This window comes from Capra hircus, chromosome 20 (assembly GCF_001704415.2).
Source record: "Capra hircus breed San Clemente chromosome 20, ASM170441v1, whole genome shotgun sequence".
Taxonomy (NCBI): domain Eukaryota; kingdom Metazoa; phylum Chordata; class Mammalia; order Artiodactyla; family Bovidae; genus Capra; species Capra hircus.
The window spans coordinates 62,074,526-62,094,557 of record NC_030827.1 but is presented as its reverse complement, the minus strand read 5'-3'; the positions used below and the strand labels follow the sequence as shown (position 1 = coordinate 62,094,557).

Genomic DNA, 20,032 nt, shown 5'->3' with positions numbered 1-20,032 from the left:
GGAGATCCTTAGAAAACCAAGGAATTAATAATGACTGAAATCATGGACAAAGTTCAGCTGGTGGGCATTGTCACTGATGGATGATCCATCCAGATATGATGCTAGCCATGTACTTCATTGACAAGGATCATCACTTTGAACCCATGGGGAAAGAAATGTGATTGCAGGTACCACATTGGTTGCTCATAAGGCAAAGGCTGATCTCTGGCTTTCAACTCTTTGAATCAAGTGATAGAAAACTTTGGAAGACTGGCTACATTTATAGAATAGAGTGTAACTATATTCAGTCTTGGCAATAAAGTCAAGTATGGGCTTCCCAGGTAGTGCTAGTAGTAAAGAACCCTCCTGCCAGTGCAGGAGATATAAGAGACAGGCATTTGATCCCTGGGCTGGAAAGATCCCCTGGAGAAGGAAATGGTAACCCACTTCAGTATTCTTGCCTGAAGAATCCAATGGACAGAAGAGTCTGGTGGGCTACAGTCCACAGGGTCACAAAGAGTCACGCAGGACTGAAGCAAATTAGGACAGATGGGAAAGATGATGACAAAGGCTGTGAAAGAGAAGGGTGAAGACAAAGGAATACTAATAGCCTCATCTTACAAACAGAGTGATAAGAGGTAGTGTCTATGTTAGATTGGGAGAAACAGAGGTTTGCTTTTGAAGTTACTGAGTGAAGCTGGAGAGGAACCAAGGAAAATGATGTCACCATATTAGGAAGAAGGAGAAAAAGCCATCAGTGATGAAAAAGGAAAAAAGTCTCCTTCCATTATGATAGAAAGTCAGTATAAAAAGCCTATAATAATTTGTTTAGATTGAGACAAGCATATTATCTAAAGACACGGGATAACCACAAGAAGGCTAAAAAACAGTGCAAAAGGAAGCAAAAATTAAGGCTGAATGGTTCTGAGGGAACTAGGAGGAAGACAGATGAGGTTGAGGACTGTTGCTTTCATTATAAGCATTTTTATATTATTTTATTTTTCGACCATATCTATTACTTCAATTTAAAAATTAAAATACAATGCATTTGCTCAATTACCCTTGCCACATCTAATTCTTTACAAGTAGTTGTTTTAAGAAGATGGCTCAGGGTTTATTTCTCTGGTGGTTCAGTGGCTAAGACTCCATGCTCCCAATGCAGGGGGCCTGGGTTTGATCCCTGGTCAGAGAAACAGATCCTAGAACTAAGTGTTTGCATGCTGCAACTAAAGATTCCCCATGCAGCAACAAAGATGGAAGATCCTGTGTGCTGAAACTAAGACTCAGCACAGCCAAGTACATAAATAAATATTTTTTTTTAATGAAAAGAAGATTCATTAAGAAATCAGGGCAATAGAGTCTTATTTATTTAAAACACAGCAATATTTTTAAGTAAGCCTACATGGTCCTGTATTAATTTGCATTGCTTTATCTACCTGACCCACAAGTATCTGCTCATATTTGTGAACAGATGAAGAGCCTTGAGGTGGGTCTGCATTAGTTTCCTGGGGCTGCCATCACAAAGCAGGTTTAAATAACAGAAGCTTATTGACTAATGATCTCAGAGGCTAGAAGTCCAAGATCAAGGTGTCAGCAGCGTTGGTTTCTTCTGAGGCTCTGGGGGAGAATCTGGTTCATGCCTCTCTCTTGGCTTCTGGTGGTTTGCTGGCCATCTCTGGTGTTCCTTGGCTCATAGAAGTATCAACCCAGGCTCTGCTTTCATCTTCATGAGGCATTCTCCCTGTGTGTGTCTATGTCCAAGTTTCCTTTTTCCATAAAGACATCAGCTGCATCGGATTAGGGGCCCATCTTACTTTAGCATCCTAACATAACTAATTACATCTGAGTCACAATTTGAGGGTCTACGGGTTAGGACCTCAACATATAAATTTTGAGGGCATATAACTCAACTTTGGAGCCCTTTGGAGACTGACTGAATTAAACCAACTGACCTAATGCTAGTAAGTAAATAGTTAAACTGAAGCCTGTCACCTTAATTAAAAGGAAAGACTACTTGGGCTACATGAAGCATAAAATGAAAAAATACACTCTGCTCTTGGAGAAGTAGAACTCTTAAGGACACTTGCTTTCGTCTGAAATAAAACTTATTTATTTTTATGGTTTAATAAAGACTGCTTTATTATGATTTGTAAAGCATTCTGAAATCTTTAGTTGGGCCTTTCAAAATTTAGGTTGATTATTCCCATCTTTAGAGAGAGAAAAATCGTATTAGTCAAGCCCAAAGGACATGCAGCACTCTAATAAAGTTTATTTGCTTTGGAACATTTCAAGTAACGGCTAGCATATATCCGCTTCAACTGGCTTTAATTGAATTCTGATCATCATCTCATAGTAATTATTGCACAGGAAGAAAATTATTTATTGCAAGGTCTAACAAGCAGTGGTAAAATATATTCTGCTGTGAAGACATACTGTAGTACAAAGAGGCAGCTGTTTTTTTTTTTTTTTAAACATGCATGGGTATGGGTTGAATGTAAATGCATGTAACTACCTCAATTCTTAACATTTTATTATTGTTCAAACAGTTTCCAAGGAAATACTCAGTAAATAATTTAAAGCTCTGCGAGATCATTTTTTTTCCTTCTATCTTTCATTGTTTATAATTTGGTGCTCTCAATCCTTCTGGATATAGACCCTAAGTCTGGTTTACAAACATGCTTTATTTACTTATTTACTTTTTAATCACTAAAATTGTTCCTTCGAATATTTGTTTACAAAACATCCTAGTTTGTAAATATCTAGAGAGGAATTCAAAGCATATGTCACCCTCGCTTCCCTTTTTTTCAATACACATCTGTTTTCACCAAGTCACTAACAGGCAGGAAGGAAAATACAACAGAAAAAACTGTGTGCTAGAGGGGCCTGGAATGTCCTTGCTTCTTGCTGAACAATTAGGTGGGCTGAAGGATTACAAAAGAAGTGATGGGAATACCAGACCACCTGACCTGCCTCTTGAGAAACCTACCTATATGCAGGTCAGGAAGCAACAGTTAGAACTGAACATGGAACAACAAACTGGTTCCAAATAGGAAAAGGAGTACGTCAAGGCTGTATATTGTCACCCTGCTTATTTAACTTATATGCAGAGTACATCATGAGAAACGCTGGGCTGGAGGAAGCACAAGCTGGAATCAAGTTTGCTGGGAGAAATATTAATAACCTCACATATGCAGATGATACCACCCTTATGGAAGAAAGTGAAGAGGAGTTAAAAAGCCTCTTGATGAAAGTGAAAGAGGAGAGTGAAAAAGTTGGCTTAGAGCTCAACATTCAGAAAATGAAGATCATGGCATCTGGTCCCATCACTTCATGGGAAATAGATGGGGAAACAGTGGAAACAGTGTCAGACTTTATATTTGGGGGCTCCAAAATCACTGCAGATGGTGACTGCAGCCATGAAATTAAAAGACGCTTACTCCTTGGAAGGAAAGCTATGACCAACCTAGATAGCATATTCAAAAGCAGAGACATTACTTTGTCAACAAACGTCCGTCTAGTCAAGGCTATGGTTTTTCCAGTGGTCATGTATGGATGTGAGTGTTGGACTGTGAAGAAAGCTGAGCGCCAAAGAATTGATGCTTTTGAACTGTGGTATTGGAGAAGACTCTTGAGAGTTCCTTGGACTGCAAGGAGATCCAATCAGTCCATTCTAAAGGAGATCAGTCTTGGGTGTTCACTGGAAGAACTGATGCTAAAGCTGAAACTCCAATACTTTGGTCACCTCATGTGAAGAGTTGACTCATTGGAAAAGACTGAGAGTTGACTCATTGGAAAAGATGCTGGGAGGGATTGGGGGCAGGAGGAAAAGGGGACGACAGAGGATGAGATGGCTGGGTGGCATCAACAACTGGATGGACATGAGTTTGAGTGAATTCTGGGAGTTGGTGATGGACAGGGAGGCCTGGCGTGCTATAATTCAGGGGGTTGTAGAGTCAGACATGACTGAGTGACTAAACTGAACTGAACTGAACGGGCACAGTTGTTACATTTGAATCAGGTTTTTTTTTTTTTTTTTGATTCATGCACGAGTGTCTAGGGGGCTCCCAGGCTGCTTGGTGGTAAAGAATCTGCCAGCTAATGCAGAAGGTGTAGGGAAGATATCCTGGAGGAGAAAATGGCAATCCACTCCAGTATTCCTGCCTAGAAAATTTCATGGACTGAGGAGCCTGGAGGGTTACAGTCCAGTTGGGGTCACAAAGAGTTGGGCATGACTGAGGATGCATGGACACACACACAGACAGACACACACACACACAAGTATCTAACCTCATTCCAAAAAGGTTTTGTGGAGGGTCCTTGTGACGATGGAAGTGAAACGATCCTTTTTACTTATTACTCTCTACTCCACTCTTCCAGCCATCATCTCTTTTTCTGCTTGTCTAGTTAAGTTTCTAAAACATCAACACATTTGCCAGGAACATCTCTTTTAAAGATCAGCAGCTAGCGATGCCAGAGTGTGACAACTGACAACAGGGCCCCCATCCATCACAAAGGCTACCAGCAGAAGCTGTGCGTGGTGAATCAGCTGACTGCCAAGCCTGTGTATGCAGATATCCAAGGCTTGGTACACACCCAACACCCCCAGAAATCCACATGCATTTAAGAAATGTGTGACTAAGGAATGAGTGAAGGGCCTGGACGCACCCAGAAAAGCTTATTGGAGTGAAAAGCTCATCAAACTTGGGCAAAGACTGACCCTGAACAGGACCCTGTAGGGCTTTTGGGCACAGATGTGTTCTGTGTCTTCCATTCCTTGTTTGTAGGGAACAGACTCCAGCCTCCATGACCTTCCTGAGTCTGGAAGGGCAGATTCAAACAATTGCTAATCAGGGAAGGGAGGGCATGCAGAGACAAGGGAGGGGAAGCCAAGAAAGAATAGTGCAGCCTTGGGGCAGGGTCCTCCTTCCACCTCAAGGGATGTACATAACAATAGCTTCTGAGCTCTTTAGAGGAGTAGTCAGTCAGTTCAGTTGCTCAGTAGTGTCTGACTCTTTGTGACCCCATGAACTGCAACAGGCCAAGTCTCCCTGTCCATCACCAACTCCTGGAGTTTACTCAAACTCATGGCCATTGAGTCAGTGATGCCATCCAACCATCTCATCCTCTGTCTTCCCCTTCTCCTCCTGCCTTCAATCTTTCCCAGCATCAGGGTCTTTTCAAACGAGTCCGTTCTTTGCATCAGGTGGCCAAAGTATTGGAGTTTCAGCTTCAACATCATTCCTTCCAATGACACCCAGGACTGTTAGGATGGACTGGCTGGATCTCCCTGCAGTCCAAGGAATGCTCAAGAGTCTTCTCCAACACCACAGTTCAAAAGCACCAATTCTTCTGCGCTCAGCATTTTTAATAGTCCAACTCTCACATCCAAGCATGACTGTTGGAAAAACCATAGCCTTGACTACAGAGACCTTTGTTGGCAAAGTAATGTCTCTGCTTTTTAACATGCTGTCTAGGACATAGCTATTCTTCCAAGGAACAAGCATCTTTTAATTTCATGGCTGCCGTCACCATCTGCAGTGATTTTGAAGCACCCCCCAAAAAAGTCTGTCACTGTTTCCCCATCTATTTGCCATGAAGAAATAAAACCCCAATAAATGAAAGATGTCAGCATTCTTTATTCCAGAGAAAACCACCTGAACCCAATTGAAGGAATCAGAGAAGCTCATCAAGAGAATACCTGTCTCTAAAGAAGTGCACACACCCAAATCTTAATAGCAACTTTGCCCTTGAACCTATGCTGTAAAACTCATGGAATCCTCCCAGGTTAGGACACAGAGGTTTTGAGGGTAGGAGCCATCTTTGCCCCCCTTTGCCTGGCAAACCTATAATGCTATTCTTTTCTATCTCACCCAAAACTCTGTGTCTGATATTCTATTCAACAACTGTGCACAGAGGCTGGGTCCAAGACTCAGAAGGCAGAGAATAACACATAAGAGAAATGGAGGGTTGGGTGACCCTGAAGTTAAATCGGATTCTTGTTGTTCAGTCACTAAGTTGTGTCCGACTCTTTGCAACCCCATGGACTGCAGCACAACAGGCTTCCCTGTCCTTCACTATCTCCTTGGGTTTTGCTCAATCACATGTCTATAGAGTCAGTGATGCTATCTAACTATGTCATCCTCTGCTATCTAACTATGTCATCCTCCCTTCTCCTCCTGCCCTCAATCTTTCCCAGCATCGGGGTCTTTTCCAATGAGTCAGCTCTCTGCATTTGGCCTACTAAAATCCTGGATTTGCATAGCTCTGCAGGAGCCAACAGAACCCTAGCTTTCACAGCTCACTTTGGCAGTTGACCATGGCTGGTGCTGAAGATGAACACGAGTCTCTAAGCCTCTTGGAGCTGAATTTATTTGCCTTATTTGACTTTTGCTTCAGGCAGTGGAGTTAGCTTTGGCCTGATCTGCGTCTGGATGCTCTGTCTAAATAGAGCTCAAGGAGTCTTGCAGGCTTCCAGGCGCCCTCAGGTGTCAGCCAGTGTGGACATTTAGAAAGGCTTTGTTACTACAGACTGGGTGCAGCAGCAATTCCTTCTATGTGGGATGCTTTCCTAGATGTTTTTCTCAAGTGGTAGCTTGGCCAAGTGCTTCTTGTTTTTCAGTAGTATCCATCACAGCAACTCCAGAAACCAGAAGCTTCAGCAAGTCCAAATATTTCTACAACACATTTTTCTTTGAAAAAGGTGAAACTCAAACCTGAAGTTCAGCCAGGTACAATAAGGCCCTGCCTCTGGAAAGATGTGAGTGCGTGCTAAGTCGCTTCAGTCGTGTCTGACTCTGTGACCCCATGGTCTGTATGTAGCCCGTGAGGCTCCTCTGTCCATGGGATTCTCCAGACAAGAATACTGCAGTGGGTTGCCTTCCCTTCTCCAAGGGATCTTCCTGACCCAGGGATTGAACGCGCATCTCTTATGTCTCCTGTACTGACAGGCGGGTTCTTTAACTTGTAGCACCATCTGGGAAGGTCACCTCTGGGAAGACAGAAACATCTATTTTAGAAGCAACCACTGTTATCCTGAATCCATTTGGCTCTGATGCTTGGACAGTGTCATGGAGAATACAGCACTTCTAGGAAACAGTCTGGACCACCAACTCATGTTGCTGAAGAAATAGTGGGTTATGATATGACAGTGGGTGCAAACTTCTGTTCTACTCAAAAAAGGGGCAGAATAAGGCATCTGTTCTCTCTGTGTAAAACATGCTCCGTCTTTCTTACAGCCAAAGCATCACCAGGAAGGGAAACGTGCTGACATTCTGAAGAATATCTCTGCCCTTGATGTTTCCAAATGGGGCTCACATAGAAATTCTGGATGTTGCTCAGAGGCACACAGTGGGTGGCATCCAGCATCTTCAAAAGCAGTGTTGAAGACTCGGGAGGAGCCAGCCGTCACGTCCCTTATGGCAGCTTCAAGCATCCCAAGGAGCACAGGGTGTGCTGTGGCAGACGGCCCAGGGGACCCACCAGCTGCATCTCCTTTCTGATTGAAGCCATCAGTCACTTCACCATTCTCCGTGAAGCTGAGTTTCTTTGGCAATGAGTGAAGCCACCACAAACAGTGCTTCTAGATAAGGCATTTGTGTTGCAGCAAATTCAAACATTAGTAAAATCCAATTCTTTTCAAATCATGAATGGAAAGTGCAGGTACACAGGAGGGTGCTCCTTTGGTTGTGTGGGCCTCATACATCCATTGGGCTTCCCAGGTGGTGCTAGTGGTAAAGAATCTGCCTGCCAGTCCAGGAGATGTAAGGGATGCAGGTTCGATCCTTGGGTCAGGAAGATCCCCTGGAGGAGGGCATGGCAACCCACTCCAGTATTCTTGTCTGGAGAATCCCACGGACAGAGGAGCCTGGTGGACTACAGTCTATAGGGTCGCAAAGAGTCGGACACATGACTGAAGCAACTTAGCAGCAACATACATCCATTAGCTTGGTCTTAAGGCCCAGAGGCATCCACACTGAGTTCTTTCTCTTACAGGCATTTCCAGTTGAAACACAATTCATGACAATAGGGCAGGTGGGACTTCCCTGGTGGTCCAGGGGCTAAGACTCTGCCCTCCCACTGCAATGGATGCAAGTTCAATCTGTGGTCAGGGAACTAGATCCCACATGCTGCAACTAAAGATACCCATGCCACAAGAAAGACCTGGCACACCAGCCAGATAAATAAATATTCTTTTAAAAAAGAAACAAAGACAAGTGTTAATAACTATAACGGCAGGTTGTATTTTCAGTTTTTAACTCATCCCAAACCATCCTACATATCATAATATGTGCATAATATGTGCATAATATGTTCAACAGGAGTTAGTCCTTCTCCGACCATGTCACCCCGTGCTACTTCAGTGTGAAAGATTACTATCATAACACAACAACCCTTCACAACATCTTTTTCCCTACAAAGACGATCTTCCACTTAGAGAAAGAAAAAACAAAAGAAAAGGAAAAGAAAAATCACAAGGGAAAAAATCTGAGAGTCTAGTTCTGATTTAGCTAAGAACATAAAGGAGATGTGCCCATGATCAGAAAGGATGCTAAATTAAAGACAATATGCTGAAGCTGGGAGTCTTGACCCAAGAATGAACAAATATTTAGGACTCTAGCTTCAGTAATGTATTTTCTTTTCTTTTTTTTCAGGGAAATTTTAGCATGAAGACAGAAGATCAGTGGAATTGTGGTACTTAAAAGATCTTTTTTTTAGAATCAGTCTTGCAATCCTCTTGACAAATACTGGCTTCAAGGAGTAAAAATGTGTGCATATGTGTAACAGGAGTTTGTCCTTCCCCAACCACGTCATCCATGTTAGTTCAGCGTGAAACACTGCTATCATAACATGACAACACTTCACAACACTTTTTTTCTTCCCACACAGACAATCTACCACTTAGAGAAAGAAAAATCCAAAGAAAAGGAAATGAAATATGAACAAAAATGAAATATCCCAAAGAACAGCAATAGCAATATGTATACTGGATACATAACATATATACATTGCATACCGGGTAGGCCAAAAAGTTTGTTCAAGTTTTTCTGTAACATCTTACAAAATATACATAAAACTCAATATAGAAAAACCTGGAAGAACTTTTTGGCCAACTCAGTATAATGAGAAGAGTGATTAGAAATTCCATACTGGGGTTACCAATAACCTTAGACCCCTCAACAAGTAAAACTTCACGTTAAAAAGTGAGAGGCAATAGTAAACTACTAATGTTTCCTATGTCCATACATATTCCATGAAGGTATGTGTTAAAGGCTTTACATAATCTTATGGATTAGTCCTATGACTTTATAAGGTAATATAGTTATCACAATTATGTTCATTTCTTGAAACTCAAAAGTCCTGTGCTCATGGATAAGGCTTTCTCTCATGATCACTTTAGAAAGAAAACTGCTTAACCTGTAATATTATATAAATTGGGGGCTTCAATATTTTATTCAAGAAATTAACTGTTCAGGACAATAATCTCTCTGCTGCTAAGCACAGTATTATATACCTTATTACCAATAACTCAACCCCTTGGCCTTTCACCACTTATGATTAAAGTCATTCTAATGATGACTCAGGGTATTTTAAGATGTCAATTTTTAACCAAGTGACAAAGATTGAAAGGCAGTCAAAAATCTTAGGAGGGCCATGTTTATCGGATGCTAATTATTTAACATGATGCATCTACCAGCATGACATCTGATACCCTTTTACTTAAGCCTGTTATTTGCAAACATGCAAATATTTATTCCCAGGATGGCTGGTGTGGTTAGCCCTTGGACAGGCCAGGACCGCAACACTTGGTTAGCACATCGCTACCATGCAGGATGATAGGAAATTTATCGTGAGCATCAGCCATGCTGTTACTAAGAATTCTGACCTGTGACCAGCTCCCGGATCTCCAAGTCGGTGGTCTTGCGGAGCAGCCGCACCAGGGCTGGGATCCCGCCACAGTTCTTCAGGGCGATTTTGTTGTCGTCATTGGCCTTCCCGTATACCAAGTTTCTCAAGGCGCCACAGGCACTACGGTGGACTTCAGTCATCCGATGGTCCAGCAAGTCCACCAGGAGCTGGATGCCCCCTTGTCTCCTTATCTGGAGAAGCAAAGGAGAGAGGAAGGTTTTACTACTTAAACCCCAGTGGGTTTTTCCTATGAGGTCATTGCTACAGTTCACTGCACTGAGCGGAAGGCCTTTGGCAAAGGGAAAAGAAAACAAATTATTCTTCTCTTTAGATTCTATTGCTTTTACTTATTTTCATATCCTTCTGATAAAAATTCAAGTGCATTTCCTTTCAAGTCTTAGAATTTTAAAAAGATGATTTTAACCTCCTAATGGGTGTTCTCTCTATAAAAATATGCTACATACTCAGGGCATGAAGCAGACAGACGGGCAAAAGGATCTCACTCCTAAGACTTGTGAAATGTAACCACTGTCTTAAAGGGCTGCAGGATTGATGTACACAATGTGAAAATTATGCAGAATAGGGAGATGCTCCCAACCTTTCCAAGGAACCAGAAGCCAAACGAGAAAGCAGAAGTCATACAAGGCTATTCATCTGAGAAGACCCGGAAAATAAGAACGTCACTCACAATGACACTTGTTCTACACACTAAAGGTATGTTCTGCTGATCTTAGGCATTTGCCTAAGAACAAAAAATAACATTTAATCTGGGTGGTTTTCTAATCAAAGACAATGTTTGAATGAGTAAATGAAGAAAAACTTTGCAATGTTTCTAGATGGGTCTTCTCTTGGCTGCTGCTGCTAAGTCTCTAAGTCATGTCCAGCTCTTTGCAACCCCATGGACTGTAGCCCTCCAGGCTCCTCTGTCCATGGGATTCTCCAGGCAAGAATACTGGAGTGGGTTGCCCCTCCTTCCCCCAGGGGTTCTTCCCAACCCAGGGACTGAACCCGCGTCTTTTATGTCTCCTGTATTGGCAGGTGGGTTCTTTACCACTATCGCCACCTGGGAAGCCCCTTGTCTAATTTCTAGACCCATTTTAAAATCTGAACCGCAAACAAACTGTCTAGTTAACATACAAACCATTTCATGCAGTTTTCATTGGCAGAGCTGTATTTGAATATTGCTGCATTTGGAAAAAAAATACATACAACTCACTTAAATTCTTTTCTTTTTTAACTTCAATATCCCTTACGGGTTGAAGAGTTCTAATTTGGCATGAATGGATATAATCTGGCATCTTTCCTATTTGGCTTTCTTTTTTTAATTTTTGGCTGTACCAAGCAGTATGTGGGGGCCTTAGTTTCCTGACCAGTGAGCAAAGTCATGTCCCCCTGCAGTGGAAGCATGGAGTCTTAGCCACTGGACCACCAGGGAAGTCCTCCTACTTAGTTTTCTGGTTATAAAAAAACTCATTAATCCCACAGTTGAGCAGGGACACAGAGCTAGATCCCTGGACTCATTCAAAGCTTCTCAAATGCCATGCTGTCTACAAGGCTACTCCAACCACAACCACACTATTCAAAATTGCCATGTGCACCACACCACCTCCCTAACCTAGCAGGTTTTTTTCACCTTAATCTATTACAGAATCTTTCATAGTCCTGCTGGGCCCTATGGGAAGGTTTATTCTTTATAATGTTTCTTGTGATTGTCTGTCTTCTGCTAGAATGTACATTCTTGGAAGGCAAGTATCTTTGCTTTGTTCATTGATGGATCCCCATCCCTAGGCAAAGTGCAATGCCAGGCACATAATAGAGACTTGGTAAGTATCTGAATAAATGGCGGGGGGAGCATGTATTACTTGTTACAGCACATTTCTTTGTCAGGTGAGCTGATATCAGCTTTTAAAAAGGGAATAATATTCTTCCTTGAAGGAAAAAAAACAAAAAACAAAAATTCTCGTGAACATCTCGGAATGTCTCTAAGGGGCCAATGCATCTCTTTTGAAACCCGTTTACAAAAAATGAATGCATACATCTCACACACAAGGTGGACCATCTCATGATTCAGAATATGCTGGAGGAGTTGTTTTTATCCATCAACCAAATGGAAACAGAGAAAGCTGAAATCCTCCCAGAATCCATGGGCTCGAAGTTCCTAATTTAGAAAACACGAGTGTGGGATTACACTGCCAGTGAGATCAGGACCGAGGACAGAGAAGCCGACCACACACCTGCCCACCTGCCACCCTCCCCCGCCACCCCGCCTCTGCCTCAGAGGGGCCAGGGCTGCAGAGACAGGTACCTAAGTCCCTGAGGTGCCCTACAGTCTGCGGCGGTGCCAGCATGGGGAGAAGTGGCTAAAAGGATCACTGGGTCAACAGAATAAACTAAGAAAGGTTCAAAGAACAACTTTCCCCAACTTACAGTTTTACCCTGGTCCTGCTTGGCTTTTCATTTATCTGATAAATATTTCTAGATTTCAAGAGAGATGAAATCTATCACTATATACGTATGTCCCATACATACATCTGAGCTTTAAAACACCCATTTATTCCCATTTGTATGAAAAGGTTAAACTATGAATGTCATTTTATTGATGTGTGTGTCTTTGAACGTGTGTACTTTACAAATTATCTAGGTTTAACTATTTTAATAATGATGAAGCTATTGTAAAAGAGGTAACAGAGCCATTCGTACAGTTCATTGAATGCTTATGTATAAAGTAAACAGTAATAGTAAACCTATCTCTCTCTCTATCTTAGTCTGTATATCATAGTTAAGATTTCTTATTTCCCATTCATATAACTTCATGAATTAAGCTATTAAAACATTCTTCTAAAGATTTAAAAGGGAAAATGAATTCAAAGTGAAGGCAATATCATTTCTTAATGGTATCATGAGACAATGATGTTTTCAGTGTGACCCTAATTAATGCCATATACCCAAATGTATAATGAAATCTTCAATTCTGTTTTAATCTAATTAGAGCAACACAAGTAAGATGATAAACTTTTTCATTTGCTCTTATTTTGAGGGTCACTGGATCACCAATACTAAAAATCAACAACAACAACAACAACAAACTTTTCTCGGGGTTGAATATTATCTAATGAGGGAGAACCCTACTTCAGCTTTCTGAAGACAAACATCAGTCAGGGATAATGTTCGCATGTGTGAAATGTGATGGTACTTGGTTCTGCCTCCTCCCAGATCCACTCCGCTCCCAGCGGGACCAGAAAAGGAGCCATGGGGCAGACTTCCAATTTTCTTGCAGGGTCTTCATTCCCTGCAGGACCTCTGGGTGGGGTGGATGGATCTGCAGGCTGCCTTCTTCACTTCCCTTCTGCTTTTCTCCTGTGTCCTCTCTCCCTTCCACTTGTCCTGGCATCCGATTCCTCTAGCTTCTTCTTGTTTCCAACCTTAAACTCTCATAAGGCTCCAAACAAACCCACTGCAAACATCAAGACAGTCCAGCTCTTTCCAAAAGATGATCAGGGGAAAGTCTCTTCTTTGAAAAGGCACCTTTACCTCCTCTCTCACTAAATGGCCAGAGATCTATTTTTCTTTAATTCTCCCCATCAGTCACTTCACCTCCAATAGGTGAGGCCCTGGTTGGGGTCCACTCAGTATCGCTTGAGACCAAAGTATCCTTTCATCTTCCTCCCTTTATCATCACGCAGATTCCTCACAAGTCAAATCTTAAAGGGAATCCAGGTTTAATATTACTGAAACAAAGTCAGCAAAATACTACATAATATTTTATCCAATCTGCATGAGATATAAGAATATCAAATCCACTAGAAGGATGCCGGTCATATGGTAGTGAGCCAATCAATATTTATCAGATGAATGAAAGACTGCTACAGTGCTTATCATATATTGGTTTCCTTTTCTTTTTAAAAAATATTTTTAGAAAGATGGTGTATTTTTAGAGCAGTTTTCAGTTCACAACAAAATCCGGCAGAAAGAACAGAGGTTTTCTGTATACCATGGTCCTTATATGGGCACAGCCTCCTCCATTATCAACATCCCCCCAAGAGCCATACATCTGTTACAACCTGTGAGCCTACACGGACACACCATTATCACCCGAAGTACAGACTTTACATTAGGGTTCACTCTTGGGTGTTGCATAGGTCTTGACAAAAGTATAACAACACGTGTCTACCATTACAGTATCACACAGAATAATTTCACTGCCCTAAAAGTCCTCTTTGCTCTGCCTGCTCATCCCTCCCCCCATCACCCCTTCTCCTTAGCCCCTGGAGAAATCGCTGATCTTTTTTTTTTTTTTTTTAATTTTTATTTTTTTTAATTTTAAAATCTTTAATTCTTACATGCGTTCCCAAACATGAATGGTGTCCATGGTTTTGCCTTTTCCTGAATGTCATAAAGTTGGGATCACCCAGTAAGTAGCCTTTTTTCAGACTGGCTTCTTTCACCCAACCCACACATTTAAGATTCTTCCATAGCTTGACAGCTCATTTCTTTTCAGTAATGAATAGTATTTCACCATCTAGATGTAACGTATTGATCTACTCACCTACTAAAAGACACGTTGGTTGCTTCTGAGTTTTGGCAATTAGGAAGAAAGTTGCTGTAAAAGCTTCTATCTGTGTGTGAATTTCTGTGCGGACATAAATTTTCAACTTCTTTGGGTAAATACCAAGGAGAGCTGTTGCTGGGTTGGACAGTGAGAAGATGTTTATTTTTGTAAGAAACCACCAAATTGTCTTCCAAAGTGTCTGTATCATTCTGCATTTGAATGAGAGTTTCTGTCGCTCCAGACACTCACCATCACTTGGAGCTGTCAGTGTCCCGCTTGGGCATTCTGTTAATACTACGCTGTGCGTGCATGTTTAGCTGCTCAGCTGTATCCCGATTCTTTGCGGCCCATGGACTGTAGCCCGCCAGGCTCCTCTCTCCAAGGGATTCTCCCGGCAAGAATACTAGAGTGAGTTGCCATGCCCTCCTCCAGGGGATCTTCCTGACCCAGGGATCCAACCCACATCCCCTGTGCCTCTCCTGCACTGGCGAGCAGGTTTTTTACTGCTGAGCCACTGGAGAAGCCCCTACGAGACTGCAACTGTATCTTAATGTTGTGTTTCTTTCTCTTTTCATTCTGACTGTGTGATTCCAGTTTATTTACATTAATATGAATAGCTGAAACAAAAAACTATCAATAATACAATACATATAGGGCAACAATAGCTTGAAATGAACCTGGACTGAACAAATCTCACATCTCCCACTTTTCCTGAACTTGACAGGGAATGAGTGGGAAGTGCTTTTCATATATAACCTAATTAGATGATCTTATATTTGTTTTATTAAACAATTATTTGATATATAGTCCACTTTAGTTCCTATGTCAGTAGCTCACATTTATTTTTCTGCTTAGCTGTGAACTTCAGGAATTTAGATGGAGAGAGCAGTGAATAAGAAATAAGGAAAATGGAAGCTGATGAACTCTATACACAGGGGAGATAAAAATGAATTAACCAATCAAATGAAGCAAAACTATACCCTGCTGTCTGTCATTTTAGGTTGTTTACAAAGAGAACCTTCTTAAGCCTAATGTAAATAGTCTCTTCAGAGAAGGCAATGGCACCCACTCCAGTGCTCTTGCCTGGAGAATACTGTGGACGGAGGAGCCTGGTAGGCTGCAGTCCATGGGGTTGCTAAGAGTTGGACACGACACAGCGACTTCACTCTCCTAGCAACTTCACTTTCACTTTTCATTTTCACGCATTGGAGAAGGAAATGGCAACCCACTCCAGTGTTTTTGCCTGGAGAATCCCAGGGACAGGGGACCCTGGTGGGCTGCTGTCTCTGGGGTCGCACAGAGTCGGACACGACTGAAGCAACTTAGCAGCAGCAGATAGTCTCTTGGGGATGAAAACTGGGAGGCATGTGCAAAGAATCAGTGAAAGTTCACTCAGTTTGCACCAGGGAAGAATGAAAAGAGCTTATACACTTTTGCCATATAATCCACTGTTTAAAGAGTTGTTGTTTTTTTTTTAATTTTGTAGTGTTCTTTTCATTTTTTAAAATTCTTTTCTTTTTTAAATTTATTTAATTGGAGGCTAATTACTCTACAGTATTGTAGTGGTTTTTGCCATACATTGACATGAATCAGCCATGGGCGTACATGTGTCCCCCATCCTGAACCCCCTCCCACCTCCCTCCCCGTCCCATCCCTCAGGGTCATCCCAGTGCACCAGCTTTGAGCACCCTGTCTCATGCATCAAACCTGGACTGGTGATCTGTTTCACATATGATAATATACATGTTTCAATGCTATTCTCTCAAATTACCCCACCCTCATCTTCTCCCACAGAGTCCAAAAGTCTGTTCTTTACATCTGTATCTCTTTTGCTATCTCGCATATAGGGTCATCGTTACCCTCTTTATAAATTCCATATATGTGCGTTAATACACTGTATTGGTGTTTTTCTTTCTGACTTACCTCACTCTGTATAATAGGCTCCAGTTTCATCCACCTCATTAGAACTGATTCAAATGCATTCTTTTTAAAGGCTGAGTAATATTCCAATGTGTATATGTACCACAGCTTTCTTGTCCATTCATCTGCCAGTGGATATCTAGGTTGCTTCCATGTCTTGGCTATTGTAAACAGTGCTGCGATGAACATTGGGGTACACGTGTCTTTAAATTCTGGGACTACAATTATCTAAACATCATCCAGGAGTAGGATGTGGTTTTCTTCCTTGCCTTTCCATGATGAGGCAGAATATATACAACCCTTTTAATTCAGGAAACAAATGGCTGGGCAATTAAATTAAATACAAGGAAAATGCAAGTAATACAACATCACTCATTGCGAGAAAAATGAGGCTTCACCATTTAATGGATCTAGTATTCTGAGCTTTATCTGCATTTATTGAGAATAAACTATATTTACCAAATGAATTAGCTATTATCATTAAACTGGCATCATCATCAATGAATAATTTAGAAATACATCCAAGTAAAGCAGCAGTTGTACGTTCATGACAGGCTTCATAAAACTTTAATGATGATGATGATGTACAGGGGACTGAAAAGTTAACAGGGGGCAGAATTCCTCATGGGAGGTACCTGTCTGCATGGAGAAACAGACTTTTAAAAGTTGCTTTCTGCATTACTCCCCTCTGTATAACAGGCTCTAGGTTCATCCACCTCACTAGAACTGAATGAACCTAGAGCCTGTGATCATATACAGAGTGATGTGATTCAGAAAGAAAAAACAAGTATCATATTTGTTTTATATTACATATATTTCACATATATATTTGTTCCATATATATATTACACATATATGGAATATAGAAAAATGGTACTATTTGCAGGGCAAGAAAAGAGACACAGACAAAGAGGACAGACTTATGGACCCAGTGGTGGAAGGAGAGGGTGGGACGAATTGAGAGCATGGCGCTGAAACATACAGGTTACCACGTGTAAAGAGACAGCTAATGGGAATTTGCTGTATGATGCAAGGAGCTCAGCCTGGTGCTCTGAGACAGCCTCGAGGGGTGGGATGGGGTGGGCGGGGAGGGAGGCTCCTGAGGGAGGGGACATGGTATACCTGGCCACTAGAAATGGGCCTTGCCAAGAGCACCGCCAGCAACTGAGCAACAAGGGCAATCGTCACCTGCCTCTGTGCAGACGGAACCAACCCTGTGCTGCTGCAGCTGCCGACCTGCAACACCCGCTGAGGGACTTCAGGGTGGATGAGGCACTCTGTGCTCCAGGGAATCTGATGGAGCAGGTCTTTATTAGATAGTTGGATATTTTCGGGAACTGATTTCAGGATCCCAATCTGCACACCTCTTCCTATCTAGAAAAGCACTAAATTCCTTCATGGTGACATCAGCTCCTCATGACTAGCAGAAAACCTTTTGTAAAGTAAGCACGTGACTGCACTGACCTTCTCCTTCACCAAGATCACCAAAATATCTAAGGTCACTTAGAGACTGACCTTCGCCCACTGCCTCTCTGGAGCAGTCTCTCTAAGCTACTCGAAGCCCTATCTCCAGGGCTGCAGTCCTCATTTTGCCTCAAATCAAACTTACTTCGCAACTCTCAAGTTGGGCATGTTTTTTAGTCGACATATCTATGGTTGATTCATGTGGATGTATGCCAGAAACCAACATAACAGGGTAGAGCAATTATCCTCCAATTAAAAATAAATAAATTTAAAAAGAAAAACATTTGAGGATTCCAAGACCCTGAGAGCATAGGCTCTAAGTGTTCATGGGAACAAAAGAAATTGCTTACCTACTTTGCATTTAAAAGGGAGAGGAATTTGGAGCTAGAATCAAAAGAGGCTGGAGTAGCCTTTTGTTAACCTACTAGTTGGTGAGAGAAGGACCTGCAACAGGTCAGGACCTGGGCATACATTTCTCTGCCTTTTTGGGATCTAGTCCATTGGACGCGAAATGGATGTATCTCTGGGCTTCTGTGTGCATGCTCAGTCGCTTCAGTTGTGTCTGATTTTTTGTGACCCTGTGGACTGTAGCCCACCAGGCTCCTCTGTCCACGGGGTTCTCCAGGCAGGAATTCTAGAGTGGGTTGCCATAGCCTCCTCCAGGGGATCTTCCTGACCCAGGGATGGAACCCCAGTCTCTGATGTCTCCTGTATTGGCTGGCGGGTTCTTTACTCACTGGCGCTACTTGTGCTTCTGGTTTAGTGCTGACAGAAACTAAGCTGGATCCGAGATGCAAAGTAAATTTAAATACTGGTCTGCAGGACAACCAACACAGTAATTCCTCTGGCTCTTGACATTTATGATCAAGTCGTAATGTCTGAGACCGGGTTTATAGAAAGCTGACTAAAAACAAATCCTATGGACTTTGTGACTTTGGTAAAATTCTGATTAACTATTACTTTCAATGGCATTGGTTAGATGAAAAAATTAATAGATACAGTTGTTTATATTCATTATGAATGTAGAAAAAATAACTTCCTCTGCTTAAAAAGCTACTGGAAGATAAAAAGTTTGTGGATCTGAAACTAGAGGCTTAACCAGATGTAACTGAACCTCACCAGAAATTACAAGGTTGTCAGTTTGTAAAAAGCATGGCTGAGAGAAGCTACCCCTCACCCAAGGTCAGGGGCAGCAACTGAGAGCGCCAGGCTGCGACGGTGCAGGAACAGCCAAGAGGAGCTACCCCGCATCCGAGGTCAGGGGCGGCGGCCGAGAGGAGCTACCACACGCCCGAGGTCAGGAGGGGCAGCCGTGAGGAGATACCCCTCGTTCAAGGTAAGGAGCAGCGGCTGCTATTTGCTGGAGCAGCGTGAAGAGATACCCCACGTTCAAGGTAAGAGAAACCCAAGTAAGACAGTAGGTGTTGAGAGGGCATCAGAGGGCAGACACACTGAAACCTTATTCACAGAAAACTAGCCAATCTGATCACATGGACCACAGCCTTGTCTAACTCAATGAAACTAAGCCATGCCATGTGGGGCCACCCAAGATGGATGGGTCATGATGGAAAGGTCTGACAGATTGTGGTCCAGTGGAGAAGGGAATGGCAAAGCACGTCAATATTCTTGCCTTGAGAACCCCATGAACAGTATGAAAAGGCAAAATGATAGGACACTGAAAGAGGAATTCCCCAGGTCGGTAGGTGCCCAATATGCTACAGGAGATCAGTAGAGAAATAACTCCAGAAAGAATGAAGGGATGGAGCCAAAGCAAAAACAACACCCAGTTGTGGATGTGACTGGTGATAGAAGCAAGGTCTGATGCTATAAAGAGCAATATTGCATAGGACCCTGGAATGTTAAGTCCATGAATCAAGGCAAATTGGAAGTGGTCAAACAGGAGATGGCAAGAGTGAATGTCGATATTCTAGGAATCAGCGAACTAAAATGGACTGGGATGGGTGAATTAAACTCAGATGACCATTATACCTACTACTGTGGGCAGGAATCCCTCAGAAGAAATGGAGTAGCCATCATGGTCAACAAAAGAGTCAGAAATGCAGTACTTGAATGAAATCTCAAAAACGACAGAGTGATCTCTGTTTGTTTCCAAGGCAAACCGTTCAATATCACGGTAATCCAAGTCTATGCCCCAACCAGTAATGCTGAAGAGCTGAAGTTGAATGGTCCTATGAAGACCTACAAGACCTTTTT

General features: G+C 42.3%; 1 protein-coding gene across 3 annotated transcripts in view; it reads right to left on the bottom strand.

Moving 5' to 3' along the window:
* Positions 1–20,032, bottom strand: part of CTNND2 (catenin delta 2) — a 1,112,452-nt gene that overhangs the window by 247,119 nt on the left and 845,301 nt on the right. For all 3 annotated transcript variants that reach the window (XM_018065721.1, XM_018065722.1, XM_018065723.1), the window contains one exon: positions 9,863–10,076. In XM_018065721.1, coding sequence (XP_017921210.1) covers positions 9,863–10,076 — 214 coding nt within the window. The remainder of the gene's footprint in view (positions 1–9,862; positions 10,077–20,032) is intronic.